This window comes from Sminthopsis crassicaudata, chromosome 1 (genome assembly GCF_048593235.1).
Source record: "Sminthopsis crassicaudata isolate SCR6 chromosome 1, ASM4859323v1, whole genome shotgun sequence".
NCBI classification, from domain to species: Eukaryota; Metazoa; Chordata; class Mammalia; order Dasyuromorphia; family Dasyuridae; genus Sminthopsis; species Sminthopsis crassicaudata.
In genome coordinates, this window is record NC_133617.1 from 388,780,049 (window position 1) to 388,799,814 (window position 19,766).

The 19,766-nt window shown below is 36.7% G+C and overlaps 1 protein-coding gene across 11 annotated transcripts in view; it reads right to left on the minus strand.

Moving 5' to 3' along the window:
- TSC2 (TSC complex subunit 2) overlaps window positions 1-19,766 on the minus strand; it is a 58,151-nt gene that overhangs the window by 24,234 nt on the left and 14,151 nt on the right. For all 11 annotated transcript variants that reach the window (XM_074279529.1, XM_074279527.1, XM_074279528.1 and 8 more), the window contains exons 11-19: window positions 17,778-17,921; window positions 15,251-15,388; window positions 14,416-14,519; window positions 13,751-13,832; window positions 12,179-12,334; window positions 11,756-11,872; window positions 2,827-2,949; window positions 1,854-1,960; window positions 1,102-1,255 (exon numbers count right to left, since the gene is read on the minus strand). In XM_074279529.1, coding sequence (XP_074135630.1) covers window positions 1,102-1,255; window positions 1,854-1,960; window positions 2,827-2,949; window positions 11,756-11,872; window positions 12,179-12,334; window positions 13,751-13,832; window positions 14,416-14,519; window positions 15,251-15,388; window positions 17,778-17,921 — 1,125 coding nt within the window. The remainder of the gene's footprint in view (window positions 1-1,101; window positions 1,256-1,853; window positions 1,961-2,826; window positions 2,950-11,755; window positions 11,873-12,178; window positions 12,335-13,750; window positions 13,833-14,415; window positions 14,520-15,250; window positions 15,389-17,777; window positions 17,922-19,766) is intronic.

Genomic DNA, 19,766 nt, shown 5'->3' on the forward strand with positions numbered 1-19,766 from the left:
AACAAAAAGCTCCTTATTTAATTAGTGAAAAGCCTTTTCTGATTTCCTCCTACTCTGCCTGCATTTAATGTTCCTGTCTCTACCTAGGTGGCAAATAAGTAAGCCTCCCTTTGAATGGCTGTAATACCAAGTGAGACACCAGACTCTTAAGCCCTTTGCTCCTGCGACACATACCACCCTCTCTCCAGCCCTCCTTCCTCCCCTGATCCACAATGAGACACCAAACCTGATTTTTTCCAGGTACTGCTTTGGTAGCAGTATCAATCAAGAACAAGTAAAAACTAGTTTTTTAGCAGGAGATAAGTTCATAACAACAACAAAAATAATAATAATCATAAACAGATAACATTTATAAAGTGTCCACATTGTGCCAGGGTTTGTGCTAAGTGCTTTACAATTAAATATCTCATTTGATCTTCACAACAACTCTGAAAGATAGGTGCTATTATTATTTTTTACATTTTTTTGTTTTTTATATATTTATACATTTTTTACATCTATTTATACTTGATTTATTTATTTTTCATATGCATTCTACAGCTGAAAAAAACTGAGTCAGGCAGAGGTGACACAAATCCTTCTGACTTTACTCCCAGTGCTGTATCCCCTGCAGCACTTAACCACCGTGGGTACCTACTACATGCCTTGTAGGACCAAGGCCACATTTAGCTACTCTGCATCCATCAGGAACAGCAAAGTAATTAGAAACTAGTACCTGGTAAATTTTTATTATGATACTTTCCTTAACCATCACTACTTCTAAACAACTCTTTCTAAAGATATACACCCCCATGCACGTGAATTCAGCAGTAAATCTGCCACAAGGAATCACAATGGTTGGGCTTTGGAATATCACAGATGTGTTGGGAAAACTCTTCAGTAATGTCAAGTCAGTCAGTTATGTACAGTTTAATCCTATACAATTAACAGCCAAGAAAGAACTCTGAAGACAACACATCCAAGTCTCCTTCAACCACAAGGGAGCTATTTTAAGGGTACTAGTCCTATTTTTAACAGTCTGAATTATGGACTACACATACTCTCAATTGCTTCCTTAGCTAAGAAAAGCTAAGTTCAAAGGTAAAAGGAACAATTGCTTACCTGCTTCAAACACTGAAGCAGCACCCCAAAGAACCGAGAATAGGGCAAATAGCCCAAGCGGACAGATGCACCCTGTGCAGCAATGCTGGCAGGCCCCGTGGGTGGAGACAGAGTACCACCACTGGCCTTCTTCTCAGAGCCTCTCTCAGGTTCACTAAGGGGGAGCCAGAGCAAATAGAGGAGGAAACAGAAACACACAAGCTCACTAAATAACAAAGATACTATGGCCTTCTTCCTGTCCACTCACCCTGGAGGACTCCTGTCAGTGATCTTACAGGAATAAATGCAACTCTCTCAGATGGCTACTACTAGTATAAGATTTACATAACTCAGGGCTTCTTAAACTTCTTCCACTTGAAACCCCCTTTAGCCCAAGAAATTTTTACACAACCAGTAGCACACAAATATATAAAATAGATAAACAACTCAAACATTTACTGATAATAAATCATAATTTCACAACACTCAAATCAGCCCACATTCAGTTACAAGACCCCATATGGGGTCGCAATCCAATTTGGCATAATTAACACCAGTGCTAGATATCCATCTAACAAAGGGAGAGAAAGACTAGAAGATTCAGAGCCTCAACCTTACAGCTACATTGTAGGGCCATCATTTCAAGAATTTAATCCCTCAGCAGAGGACATCTACTCTACCCATATGTCCCTTATAGAGCAAAGCATTAATCTAGTCACTAATTTGGAAAGACAGATAAATGTCTGGGAAAGGCAACAAGTTGAGAAACATACATGTTGTCACAGAGGCAATAGGGGCTAAATCTCACAACACCATCTTTATTGGGAAGGCCAAGACGATGGAGTGAATCAGCTCGGAGCAGCAGCAAGAAGTCAAAGGCCTGGAAAAGAACAGATTAACAATTCATATAAAACAAATATTCAAAACCACAAGAGCAAAAGGGGTTACATTCTGCCTAATTCCAGGCTCAATGGACACAGCACAAAGGGCAAACCACATATGGAAGGCGCACAAGTGCTTGGCTCAAGCAATGATGGAACTTCCTCTTCAGATGACAAAAGGTAATTCCAGCCAGAAAGGAGAACTATCATATTCTGTTACTAGTCAGGAGACTCCCTGTCTCTCAGCAATAGAGGATTCAAGAGGTCCTTCCTCAAAGCAGGCTGGCAGCTTCTGTCATGCTGAACAGTATTTCCAGACATGCCAGCACCCATCACAGGGAGGAATGCTTCATGACCCGAGAAACTTGGAAAGACTTTGATTATAGTTTCCTTTCCTACCCTCCCTCAACTGACAGAGCCTCAGCAATGACCTACTAAAAAATAAAAACCCAGCCATTACACGCTGAGGACTGCACACTTCAGAGATTTCCTCTCCTCCAGACTCTTTCTGCCACAACAAGAATCAGCTGCCAGATGCAACAAATACACCAGAAACATTCCCATGAATGGGGAATGTCAGGCTGATGAAGAATATTCTCTGCATCACCATCTATACCTAGTTCTAGTTATGGGTTTGGTGAAAGCAAATAGCAATTAGTAGGAAAGGCACATGGAAGTGAAAACCATTTGAAACTTTCCCCTACTCCACATTATAGTTTCTAAACAGGACTTGCATCTTTGAGCATTCAACCATTTTTGTGTTTTTGTTTGCTACAAAATTGGGTGTCAGACATTTTCTAATTCATCTAAGGCTTTCAGTCCCACATTAGGACTCCACTGCTAACTCCACGAGATCAATTCATACCTTAAGCCTGATGCTGCTGGCTATTGGAAGCCTATACATGTGCTTATAATGCAGCTGAATGTGATTGACCAGCATCTCATACACTCTGGAGGCATGACTGGCTGGCAAGGTATAGAGTTTGGTCTGTGGAAGAATAACATAAGTTAGTTAGTAGAATAGTAAAAAGATTCATGTTTTCACCAAAAAGGAACCATGGTAGAGCCCAAAAATATTTATTTGGGACGCCAATTTGTGCAAGGAGTGACAGAAGGCATTTTCCCTTTACATTAATTGAAATTCTTTTTTTTTTTTTCCCCCATTATGCTGGTGGGACAAAGGATTCTTGAACCATCTCTCTAGCCCTAGTCATCCTGTTACCACAAATCCATTCACTAGAATTTCAGGGCACCATGGGATACTTTAAATTTTCTTTTTTTTTTTTTTTAAATTCATTTTTCCAAATTATCCCCTCCCTCCCTCCACTCCCTCCTCCCTATGGCAGGTAATCCCATACATTTTACATGTGTTACAATATAACCTAGATACAATATGTGTAAATACCATTTTCTTGTTGCACATTAATTATTAGCTTCCGAAGGTGTAAGTAACCTGGGTAGATAGACAGTAGTGCTAACAATTTACATTCGCTTCCCAGTGTTCCTTCTCTGGGTATAGTTATTTCTGTCCATCATTGATCAACTGGAAGTGAGTTCCATCTTCTTTATGTTGAAGATTTCCACTTCCATCAGAATACATCCTCATACAGTATTGTTGTTGAAGTGTATAGTGATCTTCTGGTTCTGCTCATTTCACTCACCAACAGTTGATTTAAGTCTCTCCAAGCCTCTCTGTATTCCTCCTGCTGGTCATTTCTTACAGAGCAATAATATTCCATAACCTTCATATACCACAATTTACCCAACCACTCTCCAATTGATGGGCATCCATTCAATTTCCAGTTTCTAGCCACTACAAAAAGAGCTGCCACAAACATTTTGGCACATACAGGTCCCTTTCCACTCTTTAGTATTTCTTTGGGATATAATCCCAAAACAGCAATGCTGGGTCAAAGGGTATGCACAGTTTCACAACTTTTTGGGCATAGTTCCAAATTGCTCTCCAGAATGGCTGGATTCTTTCACAACTCCACCAACAATGTATCAGTGTCCCAGTTTTCCCACATCCCCTCCAACATTCATCATTATTTGTTCCTGTCATCTTAGCCAATCTGACAGGTGTACAGTGGTATCTCAGAGTTGTCTTAATTTGCATTTCTCTGATCAGTAGTGATTTGGAACACTCTTTCATATGAGTGGAAATAGTTTCAATTTCATCAGATACTTTAAATTTTCAAGAGAAACATAGCAAATTAACATTTGTCTCTGTAGGAGACTCAGGCCTGAGGCAATGCATGATTTCAATATTAAGTCCCACTATATTCTTACAGATTCTGTTCTCAAATGTCTGAGATATGTTTTTGTTTACTTGTACTTTCTGTTATGTCAGTGATTTCTCAAATTTTCTTGTTTGTGACATATCTGTTGAATCTTGGTTTTCTTTTTATTGGGTGTTACGATTAAAAAAAAAAAAAAAAAAAGCAAGTTCTTCACACACAAAACAATGCAGAATAAGAAATGAAGGTGACACTGTCCAGTCTGATTCTCAGCTTTGAGAAGCTATGCAGTGCCCAATTGGCATACATATTGCATTAGTACATAATTTTGATTTAAAAACAAAATAAAACAATTATTTTTTCTTTCAAATTATGTGTTTTTATTTTCAAATGACTACTAAGTTGTTAGGATATAGTATTTGTTAAGTTGTTTGGACCTAATAAACAGAATCGTTAGGTAAAAAAAAATTACTGGGACACTAAGCCATCTCGAAATAAGAAAGTTTGAGAATCTCTATTAAAATCTGAGATATGATTCTGCTTTTAATGAGGAATAAAATATGTATATATTCCAATTAAATTTTATGAATTATTAATTCATACCAAAAAGAACATATTCATTTTCACAAATGTTATTAAGTACTTGTTATACATGTAGAACGTTATGATAGTCTCTAGGGAAGATGAAAAAAAAATTTAAGAAAGTTTGAGAACTTCTGCACTAGAATCTGTGAAAATATGAGTCTACTTTTGATGAGGAATAAAGTATGTCTATCTTCCAATTAAATTTCATGAATTATTAATTCATACAAAAAGAATATATTCATTTTCACAAACATTATTAAATGTTTGTTATACATGTAGAATGCTGTGATAGTCTCTGGGGAAGATAAAAAAATTTAGATAAGGCACAATTCCTGACCCCACAGAGTTAATAACCACAAAATCTATAGATATACACAAACACTGGAACTATGATACAAAGGTACTTTCCCCCCCCAAGCCCTAATTTCTAAACTATCACTTCCTTTCACTACTCAACTCCTAGGAAGAATCTCTATTGGTTATTTCTACTCCCCCACCCCCACCCCATCCACTCACTTTTAAAACCTTTTGTAATCCATTTCCAACCCACTACTCTCAAAAACTACTCCCACAAAAGTAATGATCTCATAATTGCTACCTCCTTGACCTTTGCATAGTGTTCAACATTCCTTATCTTTTTCTCTCCTGGCTTTTGCAGCACCAATTTCTCATAATTTTCTTCCATCTGATTATTCATTTTCTCATCTCCCTTGCTGAATCATCATCATCTCCTACCCCCTAAACATCCTCAAACCCTTGTCTGCAGACATCTTCCCTTATTTCTTTGCCCTCTTTTTCTCATCTGTTCCTATGGACTCAAGTATCCTCTTTCTATAAATTGCTTCCAGATTTATAGCTCCAGCTCTCATCTCTTTCCTGAATTTGTGTCTCACAACCTGTCTCCAACTGCCTACTAGAAATCTTCACTTGAATATACTCTGCCAAAGCCTTAAATTTTACAATATCCAAAACATACCTTCTGAGAAAACCTGCCCTTCTCCCAACTTCCATTTCTGTTAATGACACTACATTCTCTTAGTCATACAGACTTGAAACTTCACTAGTTATCCTTCATTCTTTCTTCACTAGCCCCATCTGACATCTAAGTCATTATCAAGTTTGCATTCTACTTCCACATTATCCTTCACAACCATCTGTTTCTCTCATATTCACTTTACTACTATTTTAAGGCCCTTATCACCTCTCTTCTGAAGTATTATAATAAACTTCCAATTGCTCTCATTGCCTTGAGTTTCCCCAGTCTCCACTATCCTAATCCATCCTTCCCATTACTACCAAAATTAACTTCCTAAGGCATGGTTTCGATCATGTCATTGTCCTGCTAAAAAATCCTTTGTGGTTCCATATTGCCTCTAAGATAAAATATAAATTCTTTAACCTAGAATTTAAAAGTCCTTCAAAATTTGATCTACCCTGTTCAGATTTATTTCACATTCCTTCCTTTTAAATACCTACCCCTATACCATATAATCTAACCCTAATTAGTTGTTCCCTAATCTTAGCATTTCATCATCTATCTCTATGTATTACTAAAGGCTACATAATCTAGAATGCATTTTCTCTTCATTTCTTCCCTTCAGAAGCTTTAATTTCCTTCAAAGCTCAGTTCTGGCACCATCTTACTTGGGACTCCTTTACTGATCTCCTGCAATTGAAAGCATGCTCACTTTCCTCCTCAAATTTTTTTAGATACTCAGTCCTTTGACTCCTAGCACTCCTTACTTTATACAACACCCATTTGTATGGCACAGTCTTTCTTTAGTAGCATGTTAGCTTCCTGAAGGCAAAGATATACATTTCTGCATTTGTATCCCTAGCATAACACCTTCATCTGACAAAGCAAGCTTAATACAAGTTTTCTGGGAGGAAAAAAAAAATCTGAAACTGAATAAAAGTCTGGGGAAAGAAAGATCATTATCATTTTGAAGAACTAGAAAAACTTTCCTAGAGGAAGCAGGTTATAGTTGAGTCGAGAAGGGTAGAAATTTTAAAAGCTCCTTAAGTCATATCTATTCTAACAGATATGACACTCCCTAAAGGTAGGGATTGCAGAATTTCTCTTTCTATCTCTTGCTGATGGACTTTTGTCAGTAATTCTGTTTTGTCAGTAGTTCTCTGTTGAGGTTTTCTTGGGGTCTCTGGGAGCAGCCTTCATTTCAGTTCAGTAATCACCACACGAGTAGCCAGGGGTAAAAGTCCAAATCCTTTATTGTCTCCTTCAAAGTCTTGTTTCCTTTCCTGGAGCCCGGTTAACTTTCAGATCCTTTATTATCTCCTTCCTGGGGATGGGCAGCTTTCTGGAGGCCTTCTGGAGCTTGGTTTTAGTGGAAAAGCAAAGGAGGACAAACTGCCACCACTTCTCTGTCTTCCCTCGTTCTGACTCTGGCTGAGCTTGTCGAAGCTTATATGGTCTCTTGTCAAAGGTGTAAATCTTGTAGAACTATAGTAAGTACTAAGTACATGTACTGAACTAGAGAACTGTTAAACACCATGCTAAATAACTATTGTCTCTACCAATTCCACTAACTTAGCACCTTGTTTCAAGTTCTGGTTCATAACAATAATGGGCATCCTTGTTTCACCCCTGATCTTATTGGGAATGCATCCACTTCTCTCCATTACAAGCAATGCTTGCTAGTAGTTTTTGATAGATACTTTATTTTAAGGAAAGCTTCTTTCATCCCTATGCTCTCTAGTGTTTTTAATAGGAATGGGTGCTGTGTTTTGTCAAAAGCTTTTTCTCCATCTATTGAAATTATCATATGATTTCTGTTGGTTTTGTTTTTTATATAATCAATTAATAGTTTTCCCGATATTGAACTAGCCCTGCATCCTTGGCATAAATTTTACTTGGTCACAGTGCATTATCCTGCTGATAAGCTGCTATAATCTCTTTGCTAATATTTTATTTAAAATTTTACATCAATATTCATTAGGGAGATTGGTCTGTAATTTTCTTTGTTTTAGCTCTTCCTGCTTTAGGTATCAGTGCCATATTTGTATCATAGAAGGAACTTGGCAGTACTCTTTCTTTATGTATTTTTCCAAACAGTTTACATAGTATTGGAATTAACTGTTCTTTAAATATTTGGTAGAATTCACTTGTGAATCCATCTGGCCCTGGAGATTTTTTATTTAGAGAGTTCATTAATGAAATTTTCAGTTTCTTTTTGTAAAATGGGACTATTTAAGTAATTTATTTCTTCTTCTATTAATCTGGACAGCTTATATTTTTGACAATATTCATCCGTTTTGGTTAGATTGTCAGAGTTGTTGCCATAAAGAAAGACAAAATAGCTCCTAATTATTGCTTTAATTTCTTTTTCATTGGTGGTAAGTTCATCCTTCTCATTTTTGATGCTGGTGATTTTTTTTCCTTTTTTCTAATCAAATTAACCAAAGGTTCATCTATTTTGTTGGTTTTTTTCATAAAATCAACTCTCAGTTTTATCTATTAGTTCAATAGTTTTCTTAGTTCCAGTTTTATTAATTTTTCCTTTGAGTTTCAGAATTTCTAATTTGGTATTGGGGGTTTTTAATTTGTTCTTTTTCTAGCATTTTTGGCTGCATGCCCAATTCATTTATCTCTTTCTCTATTTTATTTATGTAGCTATTCAGAGTTATAAAATTTCCCCTAAGAACTGTGTTAACTGTATCCCATAGGTTTTGATATGTTGTTTTATTGTCATTCTCTTGGATAAAATTATGGATTGTTTCTGTGAATTGTTGTTTGACCCACTCATTTTTTTTAATTAGATTATTTGATTTCCAATTAGTTTTTAGTCTATCTTTCTCTGTCCCTTTATTGAATATAGTTTTTATTGCATTGTGATCTGAAAAGGAGGCATTTATTATTTCTGCCTTTCTGCATTTGATGAAGATAGGGATCATAATGGGGAGGGGATTCCAAACTTAGGGAAACACTCTATAATAAGAAGTCTTATTAGGAAAGAACAGTGTATATAGAGAAACATAGTATGAAATATAGATAGAAAAATAATAACAACAAAAATCAAATAATATTTTAAGATTTACATAGCCCTTTCTTCATAACAACTCAGGGAGATATGTAGTAGGTAATATCAAGAACAACCTAGAGTGGTACAATAGAGCACCAGCCCCAGAAATACAAGGACCTGAGTTCAAATTTGGTCTCAGATACTTGATACTTACTAGTTATATGACCCTGGGCAAGTCACTTAACCCTGACTGCCTTACAAAAAGAAAAGAAATGTAATAAGATAAAATGAAATAGATAAAAATGAAAAAGTGAAAAAGATAAAAAGAAATATAACATGATAATTGTAGAAATATGTATAGAAGAAATGGGAGGAAAGGAGGGAGAAAAAATTTGGAACACAAAGTTTTGCAAGGGTGAAAAAGAAAACAACCTGGAGAGACTTATGAACTCTATCATGTGACAACTAATCATAATTCCACAGTGCCAATGATGAAGCATACTAAGATAATGGCCTCAATATGCAGAAGACAACAACCATAGCTATATGGATACAGCTAATGTTTTGCTTGACTGTATATACTTATTAGCAGATTTTTTTTTTTGTTTTATTTTTTTTCCCAGTAAGGAAAGAGATGAGAAGAAGAGAGGGTAAGGATAGGAATTCTAAACAAAATTTTAAAAAATTAAATAAGAGAACAGAAAAAAGTAGACAAGGAGAAAAGCTTTGAAAATTACTTGGTGAAGTTATCATATACTGAAAAGAAAAGTAAGCCCTCCATAAATAGAGATTCACAATTTCATGTATGATCCCTTCCTCTTCTTCTGTAATGTATATGGAAATGCTCCCTTTATTTAGTGTTTGTTAAGCTCAGAATTCTCTTTTAGAGAAAAAAATATATAGATAGTAGACAGCGCTCATAGAAAGTCTTGAATTCCAAACTAAAGTATTCAAACTTTTACTCCATATAAGTTAAGGAACCATTTAAAGGTATTAAGTAGGATGAGTGAAATGGGCAGTTCATGGAAGCTGAATTATTCAAAAGTAAGAAGAATAAACTGGTGGAGATAAAAAGTAGAGGTGAAGGACAGTTGAGAAGGCTATTGTAACAAGTCTCATAGGCAATTATGAAAGCATGTGATAGTGAGAATAAAAGCAACATATCATGTGGAGGCAAAATCAAGAAGACTTGGTTAACTGGAATTGAGGGAAAAAGAGAAATAAAGTTCAAAAATAGCACTAAAGTTTCAAATACAAAAGCATAAGTGAATAGCAGTGTCTAGAAATTGTGAGATCAGAGGCAGGAGTTTTAAAGAGAAAGCAGCTCAATTTTGGACACATGGGGATCTGGCATCACAAACACCCTAGATTCTCATGACCTATGTACAAATTTTGCTTCCAAATTTACGATGCTCTGTGATCATGGTATATCATTTAAACTCTCTAAATCTATCCTCAGTAGCTAAATGGAGTATTTACCTCTTAAAGTTGTATTAAGGCTCAAATGAGATCCACATAAAGCATTTTTGTAAATCTTTTTATTTTTATTATTTATTTATTTATGTGTTGCTGAGGCAATTGGGGTTAAGTGACCTGCCCAGGGTCACACAGCTAGGAAGTGTCTGAGACCAGATTTGAACTCAGCCCTCCTGACTTCAGGACTGGTGCTCTATCCACTATGCCTCCTAGTTGTCCCCCCATTTTTGTAAATCTGAACAGCTTTCCATATTAGGTACTATTAATTGATGTTAGAAGTGATGAAATCTAATCTTCAAAAGACTGATTGTGAAGTCCTTTCTGAACAAGGAAAGACAGTATGTTAAGAAGTAAATAATGCAAGCAGCTAGAAGGCACATTGGATAATTCTAGTCTTGGAGTCAGGAGGACCAGAGTTCAAATCTATGCTCAGATACTTAATACTTACTAGCTATAAGTACTAGGGTGTATGACCCTGGGCAAAAGTCATTTAACCCCCAATTGCCTCACTTAAAAAAAAAGAAAAAGAAGAAAATACTGGTCTTGTCTAATTCTTTAAAAAATTGGTAATCTCTGAAGAGTACCTTAGTATTTTTTTTTAATTGGGCACAAAATTTTAATAATATCTATAGAATAATGACTTTATTACAACTCAGAAGTGAGTAACTTAGTATTTAAGAGGACTACTCAGAAAATCAGAATAGCTTATAACCCAGCTGTACTGGAGAACAAGTGTTTGGTAGTCATTAAGAAGCTAGGTCATGGGCCACCTAGAGAAGAACTTAAACAGTCAATGGAATATAGATAATTATAACAGAGAATTTTAACAGGACAGACACAGGTCTACTGAGATGCATTCACTTTCACAGACATCTTCAGAAGGAAGATAATCACAGAGATTGAAATCCTGAGAAAGTAGTCAGATTCAACTTAGAAAACTTTTTCCAGAAAAGAATGAATGAAATTTCTAAAGCTCCCTTTCTAGAGCAAAGCTTCTTAAATTGTGAGTCACAACCCTTTGCAGAGGTCATGTAATTGAATGTGGGGATCACAAAAAATTTGGCAACAATAAAAAGTATCAAATATTCTGCTAAGATTTAATTCTTTATGTAAAAATAAACAAGCACATCCATCTCATTAGTATTCAAATGTGCTTTCATCTTTAATAATTGGAAAAATCATACATACCCCCAAAGAATAATATTAAGCAAATTTCTTTAAGGTGTATTATCGGGGGCAGCTAGGTGGCGCAGTGGATAGAGCACCAGCTTTGAATTCAGGAGGACCCGAGTTCAAATCCGATCTCAGACACTTAACACTTCCTAGCTGTGTGACCCTGGGCAAGTCACTTAACCCCAAAGGGGGGGGGAGATGTATTATCAATAAATGCTTGATTTGTATACCAAGTTTATATACCTAAATACCTCAAGCCATGTAAAATGTTTTCAGGAAAAGGGGGTTTTTCTTGAAGTTTAAGAAGCTTAAAGTTTAAGATGCCTTGTTCTAAAGAACTCACCTGAAGGATAACCAGCAGACCAAGTACAGCAGTTTTCACATCTTCTAAGGAAGCTGAATATGAAGCTAAATCCCGGTCTTCCAATTCAGGAGGAGGAGAAAGTGAACGAGCAATTACCTATAAGAAAAAAAAAAATTTTAATACTGAACTCACAACTGTTACTTCAGTATTTCTCAAACCTGTGCTCTGCTTATCAAGCAGATTATATCAGTCTTCCCTTGTCCTTTAAAAAAAAAAAAAAAGTTTATTTCTCTCACTTCAATAAATGTTCAAGATTTTCATGTCAATTAAGACAGGGGCTTCAGAAGGTGCATAGGCGTATATATATTCACTGCCTGGATTTGGAGCAATGTCTGTGTCAGATAGTTTGCCTCAGGCACAATTTGTGCCTAAGTAACATCTCCAATTTTGAGAAAATCCTACCTTTTCAATGATATCCAGTAAACTGTTAAAGTGATGAGTGTGACAGCATTCTGCCAGGTCTACCAGCAGCTGAGTAGCTAGTTTTCGGACTTGGTGGTCTTTGTCCTCAGGAATGTGGGCTAGTTGTGAGATGACTACCATGTTAATCAGCTCCTCCTACGGCAAGAAAGAATATAGTTATAAGGAATGTCTACTACTGTGCATGACATTAATTTATCAGATCTCATTTAGAAACATCATTTATTAAAAACTTTAGAAAGCTAATAGTCAACTTATGGAATCAGACAAATATTCCCAAAGTCTTTTCTTTGTAAAGAAAATCAGGATTTAAGAGAATGACGCCAAAAGACAAGACAAAAAAAGAATGGCATTTACCCAAAGGGAATAATCTAAAGACCCACAAAGGACACAACCTGTAAAAGCCAAAGGTGCCACCACTATTTCCCATGTTACTCTTTACATGTGCCCTGATATATCTACCAGATTTCATCAGAGGGCATGGGGAACAACTTTTTAATCACCAGACAGATGTGTGATGCATAAGGAAGGATAAGTATCCAAATCTCCAGGTTAGATAGACCAAAAAAAGATATGTCTAAGACCAAACCACCTGCATCCTTCTTTTACGAGATTTCAACAAGAAGACTTTTTTTTTTTGGGGGGGGGAGGCTGGGGTGAAGTGACTTGCCCAGGGTCACACAGCTAGGAAGTGTTAAGTGTCTGAGACCAGATTTGAACTCAGATCCTCCTGAATTCAAGGCTGGTGCTCTATCCACTGCTCCACCTAGCTGCCCCAACAAGAAGACTTTTAAAGCAAATATATTATGAGGTCTAAATTGTAAATCCCTATAAAGAAAAAGATTAGGTTATCCCAAAGATACAGTAACTTTACAAGGGCAAGACAGTACCTAACCAGAGCATGCCTGAGTAGAATAAAGCTGGAATCTGCAGAAAAGGGCCCTCAGTGGTTAGGGATAAACATAATAATAATAGATGACATTTATATAGTATCTACTACGTGGCAAGCACAGGGCCAAGTGATTTACAAATACTCTCTCTCATGATATTCAGAACAGCCTTGAAAAGTTGGTGCTATTATTATCATCCCCATTTTATAGATGATGAAACTGAGGCAGACAGGTAAAATGACTTGTTTGGGATCACTAGTAAGTATCTGAGGCAGACCTGACTCCAGGCCCAGTGCTCTAACCACTGTAGCACCAAGTTGCCCCTGGCATATTTCTTTGGCCAACCCTAGAAAAGACCGTAATTTAGAAAGGCCAAGTTCATCCATTGCATCCCAGGGATCACAAGTCACCTTGACTTATGTCTTACCATTGAACACTGATGATTCTAGAGGAGAAAATGAAGCTGGCAACAGTATGAGCTCTGCCTCATTAAATCCAATTCACTCAAAAATTAAGCCAACATCCCTGTGATATCATCAGTCTTCTTCAAGAATGAAGGACGAACCACAAGCAATCTGCACTCAGCAAGTTCTCATCCCCATGCACCCTCTCTGTTCTCACGGCCTGTCCTGAGCTTCCCCAGGAACACTCATGAAATACACACCTCATAAAACTGGCTGTTAATGCTCAGAACAAAGGACAAAACATCCAGTACTTTAATTCGTACAGCACTGCGGGTCTCATTCCTGAAGGGAAAAGCAAGTGCAAATGAATGAAGTTTACTGGAAGACAAAGACAACAGAGCAGATGTTCCCACCTTTCTCATCCTCATATATAGCAGTATGTGTGAATATTCACATTCTAGACCTCAAGAATTCATCAAGCAGTCTCCATAGTATACTTGAGCATGAAAACACTGAAAGGAGCCAGCAAAGTAAAGGCCTTGGTCAACTTTCAAATCGTCCATATTAGAAACAGATTAAATTCTGATCATAATATTATGACTATATTCTACAGTCAGATTTCCAACTGCTGAATTGGGAATCCAAATTTAGCAGAAGAGAGATGTGTTCTGGCAGTTTTAAAAACGTGATTGTCTCTAAGTGTCTAAAATTAATGCAATAGTTTTGTAAATGAAATCTGACCACTTAGAAACCAAATCTTTATTTGTTAAAAAAAATCTTGTTAAAAATTCAGAAGCCATATTCAGCAGAAACATCTCGAGGCCAGGCATTTAAAATGAATGTTGTCATTTTCTATTTCTAAGATCTAAAATTCAGGGATTTAAATAGGTATGTTCTGAAAACAATAACTGAAAATTTTACCTACCTGAAGAATCTCTCCATTAGTAACTGCAAATTATGAATCCAGCCATCCTTGGCAGGATGAATTGACTGAGCTCTATACGTTATTAAGTTTAAAAGGGAGGACTCCTGTCAAAAAGAAGGAAACTTTTGTATTAACAAAATTGCTTCAACCATCAAAACTTTTTCCTCTTTTAGAAGCAGCTTTCAAATAAACATGTCCCCCTGTTGCTGATCTGGGCAGTTACACAAATTTGCTAGGTTAGATTAACCTTTTGGCAGTCACCACCACCTATGACTCATTGAGAACAAAGGCAGTAAAGTGGCAGCAATAAGAATTAAAGAGAAAAAAAGTATGTAAAAATCTTGGTCTCAAGTTGTATTTTTCTGGGAAAAATTGCTGAATGCAGTGTGGGAAGCAGATGTGCTAAAGGCAGGAGCTCCAGGGTGGCAATAAAATCTCAGAACCTGCCCCTTCAACTTCCTCTGCACAGGTGGGAAGAAATTGATGGTTAGGCTACTGAAGTGCCCTTCAATTGACATATGATAATTGAGTTTCACAGAAATCCTGGTATAATTCCCTAGTGGAACATAAATCTTGCAAAATTTGGATGCAAAAAAAGCAGGCAGGGAGCCAAACCAACATGATTTCTGATTTTACTCGTCATTAGCTCTTCAGAGATGGGACCTCACATCAAACTGCCCTCATTTACCTATTTTCATCCCCGCCCATTTTGGGCTCCTACCATCTTCCTCCTCCCCCAAAGTATACTTTCTTCATAAAAGAAAAGGCTCCAGGGGGAAAAAGAGATTGGGGAAACAGGGACAAAAAAAAAGGAATTTGGAGAAAATGCTCTTACAGGTCGCTGATCGGCACATCTCTCGACAAGTTCAAAGAATCTTTCCTCTGAGCCATGGAATTCATTCTGATCACAGAGCTCTTCCACAGTAGTCAACAAATCATGAACAATAGTTTTGAGCTCTTGGCTCTCTATACTCTGTAATACAAAATTGTCAAGTGGTTTATGTGGAATCAAGCTAAGATCTTTTCTATTGCTCCAGGACTGCTGAACAAATTTTATGCTGTACAGACCAAATTCAGCCCTGACACCAACTGCATGGCTCTCTTCCCTTTCTCTTCTGGCCCAGGCACTAATGCAGTGCTTGGGGATGATAGTAGAGGCACTACCTCTATGTTTTCCTTACATCACAGAACAATCACTGAAGATAATTAAGCTAGCAACAAGGGAAAGAGAGGGAGAAGAGAGTACCAAGGTACTATATCACTTGGAATATAAGCATCTTCTCAACAGCCATTCTTCCACACTTGGGCCGGGGATTTCATACACAGTCTCCTTGAGGACAGTAAGGGAATAGCCAACTAATACTAAGTAGCAATAAACAAATATTGCTAAGGCATCTAAGCAAGAGCCAGCCATAGAATAGGCAAGATCAAGCTTTCTTTGGATATGTTACCTAAATCCTTTCCTCAAGTCAAAAAGCACTTCACTATCGGTATTACTTGTATACAGTATACAGTGTTACTATAACAACCTATCAGTTGTTACATGTATCAACCCTGAGGCCAGCAGACCTATTTTATCTATTCACTTCTAAGATACACAAAAGAAGTACTAAATCTAAGCTCCTCATTTAAACATTAAATCCTATGTAACCACTGAACCAAAATATGAAATATAGTTTTAAATTACAAAGTATGATTATAAATCAATGTAACAAACCCTTATTTCAAAGCTAGGACTTCTATATGTGTCGATGAATGTATCCCTTTTCACAGTACTTCCCTTTGGAGGCTGCACATTTGTTGCAATAAAGCAAACTTTGCTCAGACCAAGCCTGGGTTCTTTTCTAGTAATGACCTTCAGAGTCAATTTCTGAATTTTATAAAAATAACAGTTTTACTGGGACACTGATACATTGTTGATGGAACTGTGAATGGATCTTCATTCTGGAGAGCAATTTGGAACTATGCTCAAAAAGTTATCAAACTGTGCATACCCTTTGATCCATCAGTGTTACTACTGGGCTTATATTCCAAAGAGATCTTAAAGAAGGGAAAGGGACCCACACATGCAAAAATGTTTGTGGCAACCATTTTTGTAGTAACTAAAAACTGGAAACTGAGTAGATGCCCATCAGTTGAGGAATGACTGAATAAATTGTGGTACATGAATGTTATGGAGTATTATTGTTCTGTAAGAAATGACCAGCAAGATGATTTCAGAGAGGCTTGGAGAGACTTACATCAACTGATGCTAAGTGAAATGAGCAGAACCAGATTATTATACATGGCAACAACAAGACTATAAAATGATCAATTCTGATGAACGTGGCTCTCCTCAATATTGAGATGATTCAAACCAGTTCCACTTATTCAGTGATGAAGAGAGCTATCTACATCCAGAGAGAGAACCGTGGGAACAGAGTGTGGAACACAACATAACATTCTCACTCTCTCTATTACTTGTTTGCATTGTGTTTTCTTTCTCAAATTTTTCTTTTTCTTCCTTCTTGATCTGATTTTTCTTTCACAACAAGATAACTGTATAACTACGTATACATATAGATATTGGATCTAACATGTTTTTTTTAACATATTTAACATGTATTGAACTACCTGCCAGCTAGGGAAGGTGTTAAGGGGAAAGGGGAAAATCTGCACCAAAAAGTAATGCAAGGGTCAATGTTGAAAAAAGTACCCTACCCATGCATATGCTTTGTAAATAAAAAGCTTTAATTAAAAAGAAAAGAAAACAAACAAAAATGCCAATTTTATTACTTTTTAGGTCTTTAAGATAGTAGAAAGAATGTCCGATAGACAGAAGAACAGCATGCAAAGCTTGGCTTTCCAGTTCTTGTCTGATACCAGGTAATTTCTTTAACCTTGCAAAGTCTCAGTTTTACCACATGTAAAATGTAGGGGTTAGACTAATTCTCTTGCCTATAATGTGAAACTACTCAGGACAGAATTCAGCTTCAAGCCCAGTTAATAAGGGATTGATCCCTTTTTTCTAAACGATCAGTTTTTTTACAACTCATTTTTTGGTCAAAAAAAAAAAAGTATTTCCCAATATAAATTATCTACTTAATTCATTGAACTCTAAATGATGGTGGCTTCCAAAATCTAAACTCACTCTCAAAAGTTTAGGATTTGTCCTCATTGAAAGTAAATAAATGAGTATCTACTACAGGTTCTGGAATCAATTTCTAAAGAATCTCCAGAAACTGAACAAGAAGAGAAAAAGAAATCTCAACATAGCTAGCCAAAGGGATAAAACTCATTCTTGTGGATGGATACAAATTAGCATATCTATTAGAATAAAGTAACACTGGTTACTTTGGCTGATATCTTCCCTCTGTACTCACCTGCAATTGCTGTAGAAGTCGCTCAATAATTTTTAGAAGAATGTCCCATGTGACAGCTTGTAGCTCCTTTCTGTACTTCTTCACAAGTCTGGTCACAGACAGGACTATCTCATATGATACCACTTCATTGGGGCAAGTCATGGCCTAGAAAACAATTTCAAATTGAATGTTCCAAAGTCAGCAGTTTCTAGGTCACTAGTGTAAGGCTCCTGAAAGTTATCATAACCTTGGGATCATGGGGGCCAGACACTTGAGAAGGGACAACTCACAACTCATTAAACATTTAATTGCATTAAACATTTCAACTAAAAACTCCTAGTCATTATCCTCCAATCTCTCTTCCTTTCCTCTAGTCTCCATTTGTCCACATAGATAATGGGTAGCCCTTCTCTTTGCCAAGGCTCACCCCTCTATATGTATATATCCTTGATTCCATCCCTTTATCTTCTCCAACAGATTACCCTGGCAATCGTTCCCTCTCTAAAATTAAACCTCTCCCTATCTAATTGGTTTCTTCCATACTTAGTACTTTTAAATATACCTGATTCCCCAATCCTTAAAAGACTTCTAGACCTTACTATCCCTTAATTGTAGCTTTCTTCTCTTTCTCAAATTCTTAGAAATAGCTGTCAACATTTACTATCTTTCCTTCCTCTCCTTCCACTTACTCCTCGACACTTTGTAACCTAGCTCTTAGCTTAACTGAAACTACTTTTCCCAAGTTACCAACAATTTCTTATTTTTGAAGTCTAACAGTCTTTATTCAGCCCTAATCTTTAAGTGCATATGGCACTGCCACCATGCTCATCTCCTGGATCCTCTCTCCTGGTTCTCCAGCTACTCATCTCATTATACCTTCTAAGTCTTCTTTTGCTTGATCATAACCCCTTCCTCAATGAGAGTGTCCCTGGACCCTCTTCTCTTTTCTCTCTATACTCTTTTCCTTGCTGATGTCATTAGCTTCCTCAGGTTTGAGTATCTCCTCCATGTAGTTGACTCACAGACTTATACATTCAGCCCTAGTCTGAGTTTTAGTCCCACAATACTAAATGTTTATTGGCTGTTTCAAAGATTATCTCAGGACAGCTAAAATTCAAAATGTCTAAAACAGACCTCACTATCTTTCCCATAAAACCCACCTCTTTTCCCAAACTTCCCTATTTTTAGTAGCAACACTATTTTTCTGGTCTCCCAAGTTTGTGACCTCATTGTAATCCTTGACTCTTCATTCCTTCTCACTCCACATATCCAACCAGTTACCAAATCTTGCCATTTCTATCTCCAATCTCTTACACATTCCCTTTATTGCTTCTTACACAGACATCACCTTAGATCAGGCCTTCATCATCTTTTGCCTACTATAATAACTTCCTAATTTACTTCCCCTTCTCATGTCTCTCCTCACTCTTAAGCTACTATCCTCCATATAGTAGCTTAAGTTTTCCTTAAGCACAAATATGACCATATCAGTTCCCCACTTAAACTCTAGTAGTTCACTTTTGTTTCTAGGATAAACTATAAACTCTTGTTTAGCTTAAAGCTAAAGCCTTTTACTATTTAGCCTCATCCTATATTTCATCTTCATTATGTATTAGTCCCTTTCTCACCTTCTATAACCTAACTGTACAAGTCTTCTGCTTGCTTTTCACACATGGGAGGCCATCTTTTGTTTCCATGCCCTTAATTAACCATCCCCCATGGCTCAGTTCCTTCTCACTTCCAACTCTGAAAATCTTTTTCTTCCTTCCAAACCTAAGTCAAGCAACATTTTCTAAATGAAGCCTTTCTACAGTCCCTTCCCCTTCACTCCATTGCTAGTGCTCATCCTTGACAATTGCTTTATTTGTTTTTTAGTTATTCTATATATCATTGTATAAGTACATCTTTCTCTCATTCTCCTTACAGAATTTAAATTTCTTGAAATTAAAATTTGTTTCATTTTCTTTTTATATTATGTCCCCAGAGCTGAGCCCAGAACCTTGAACAATT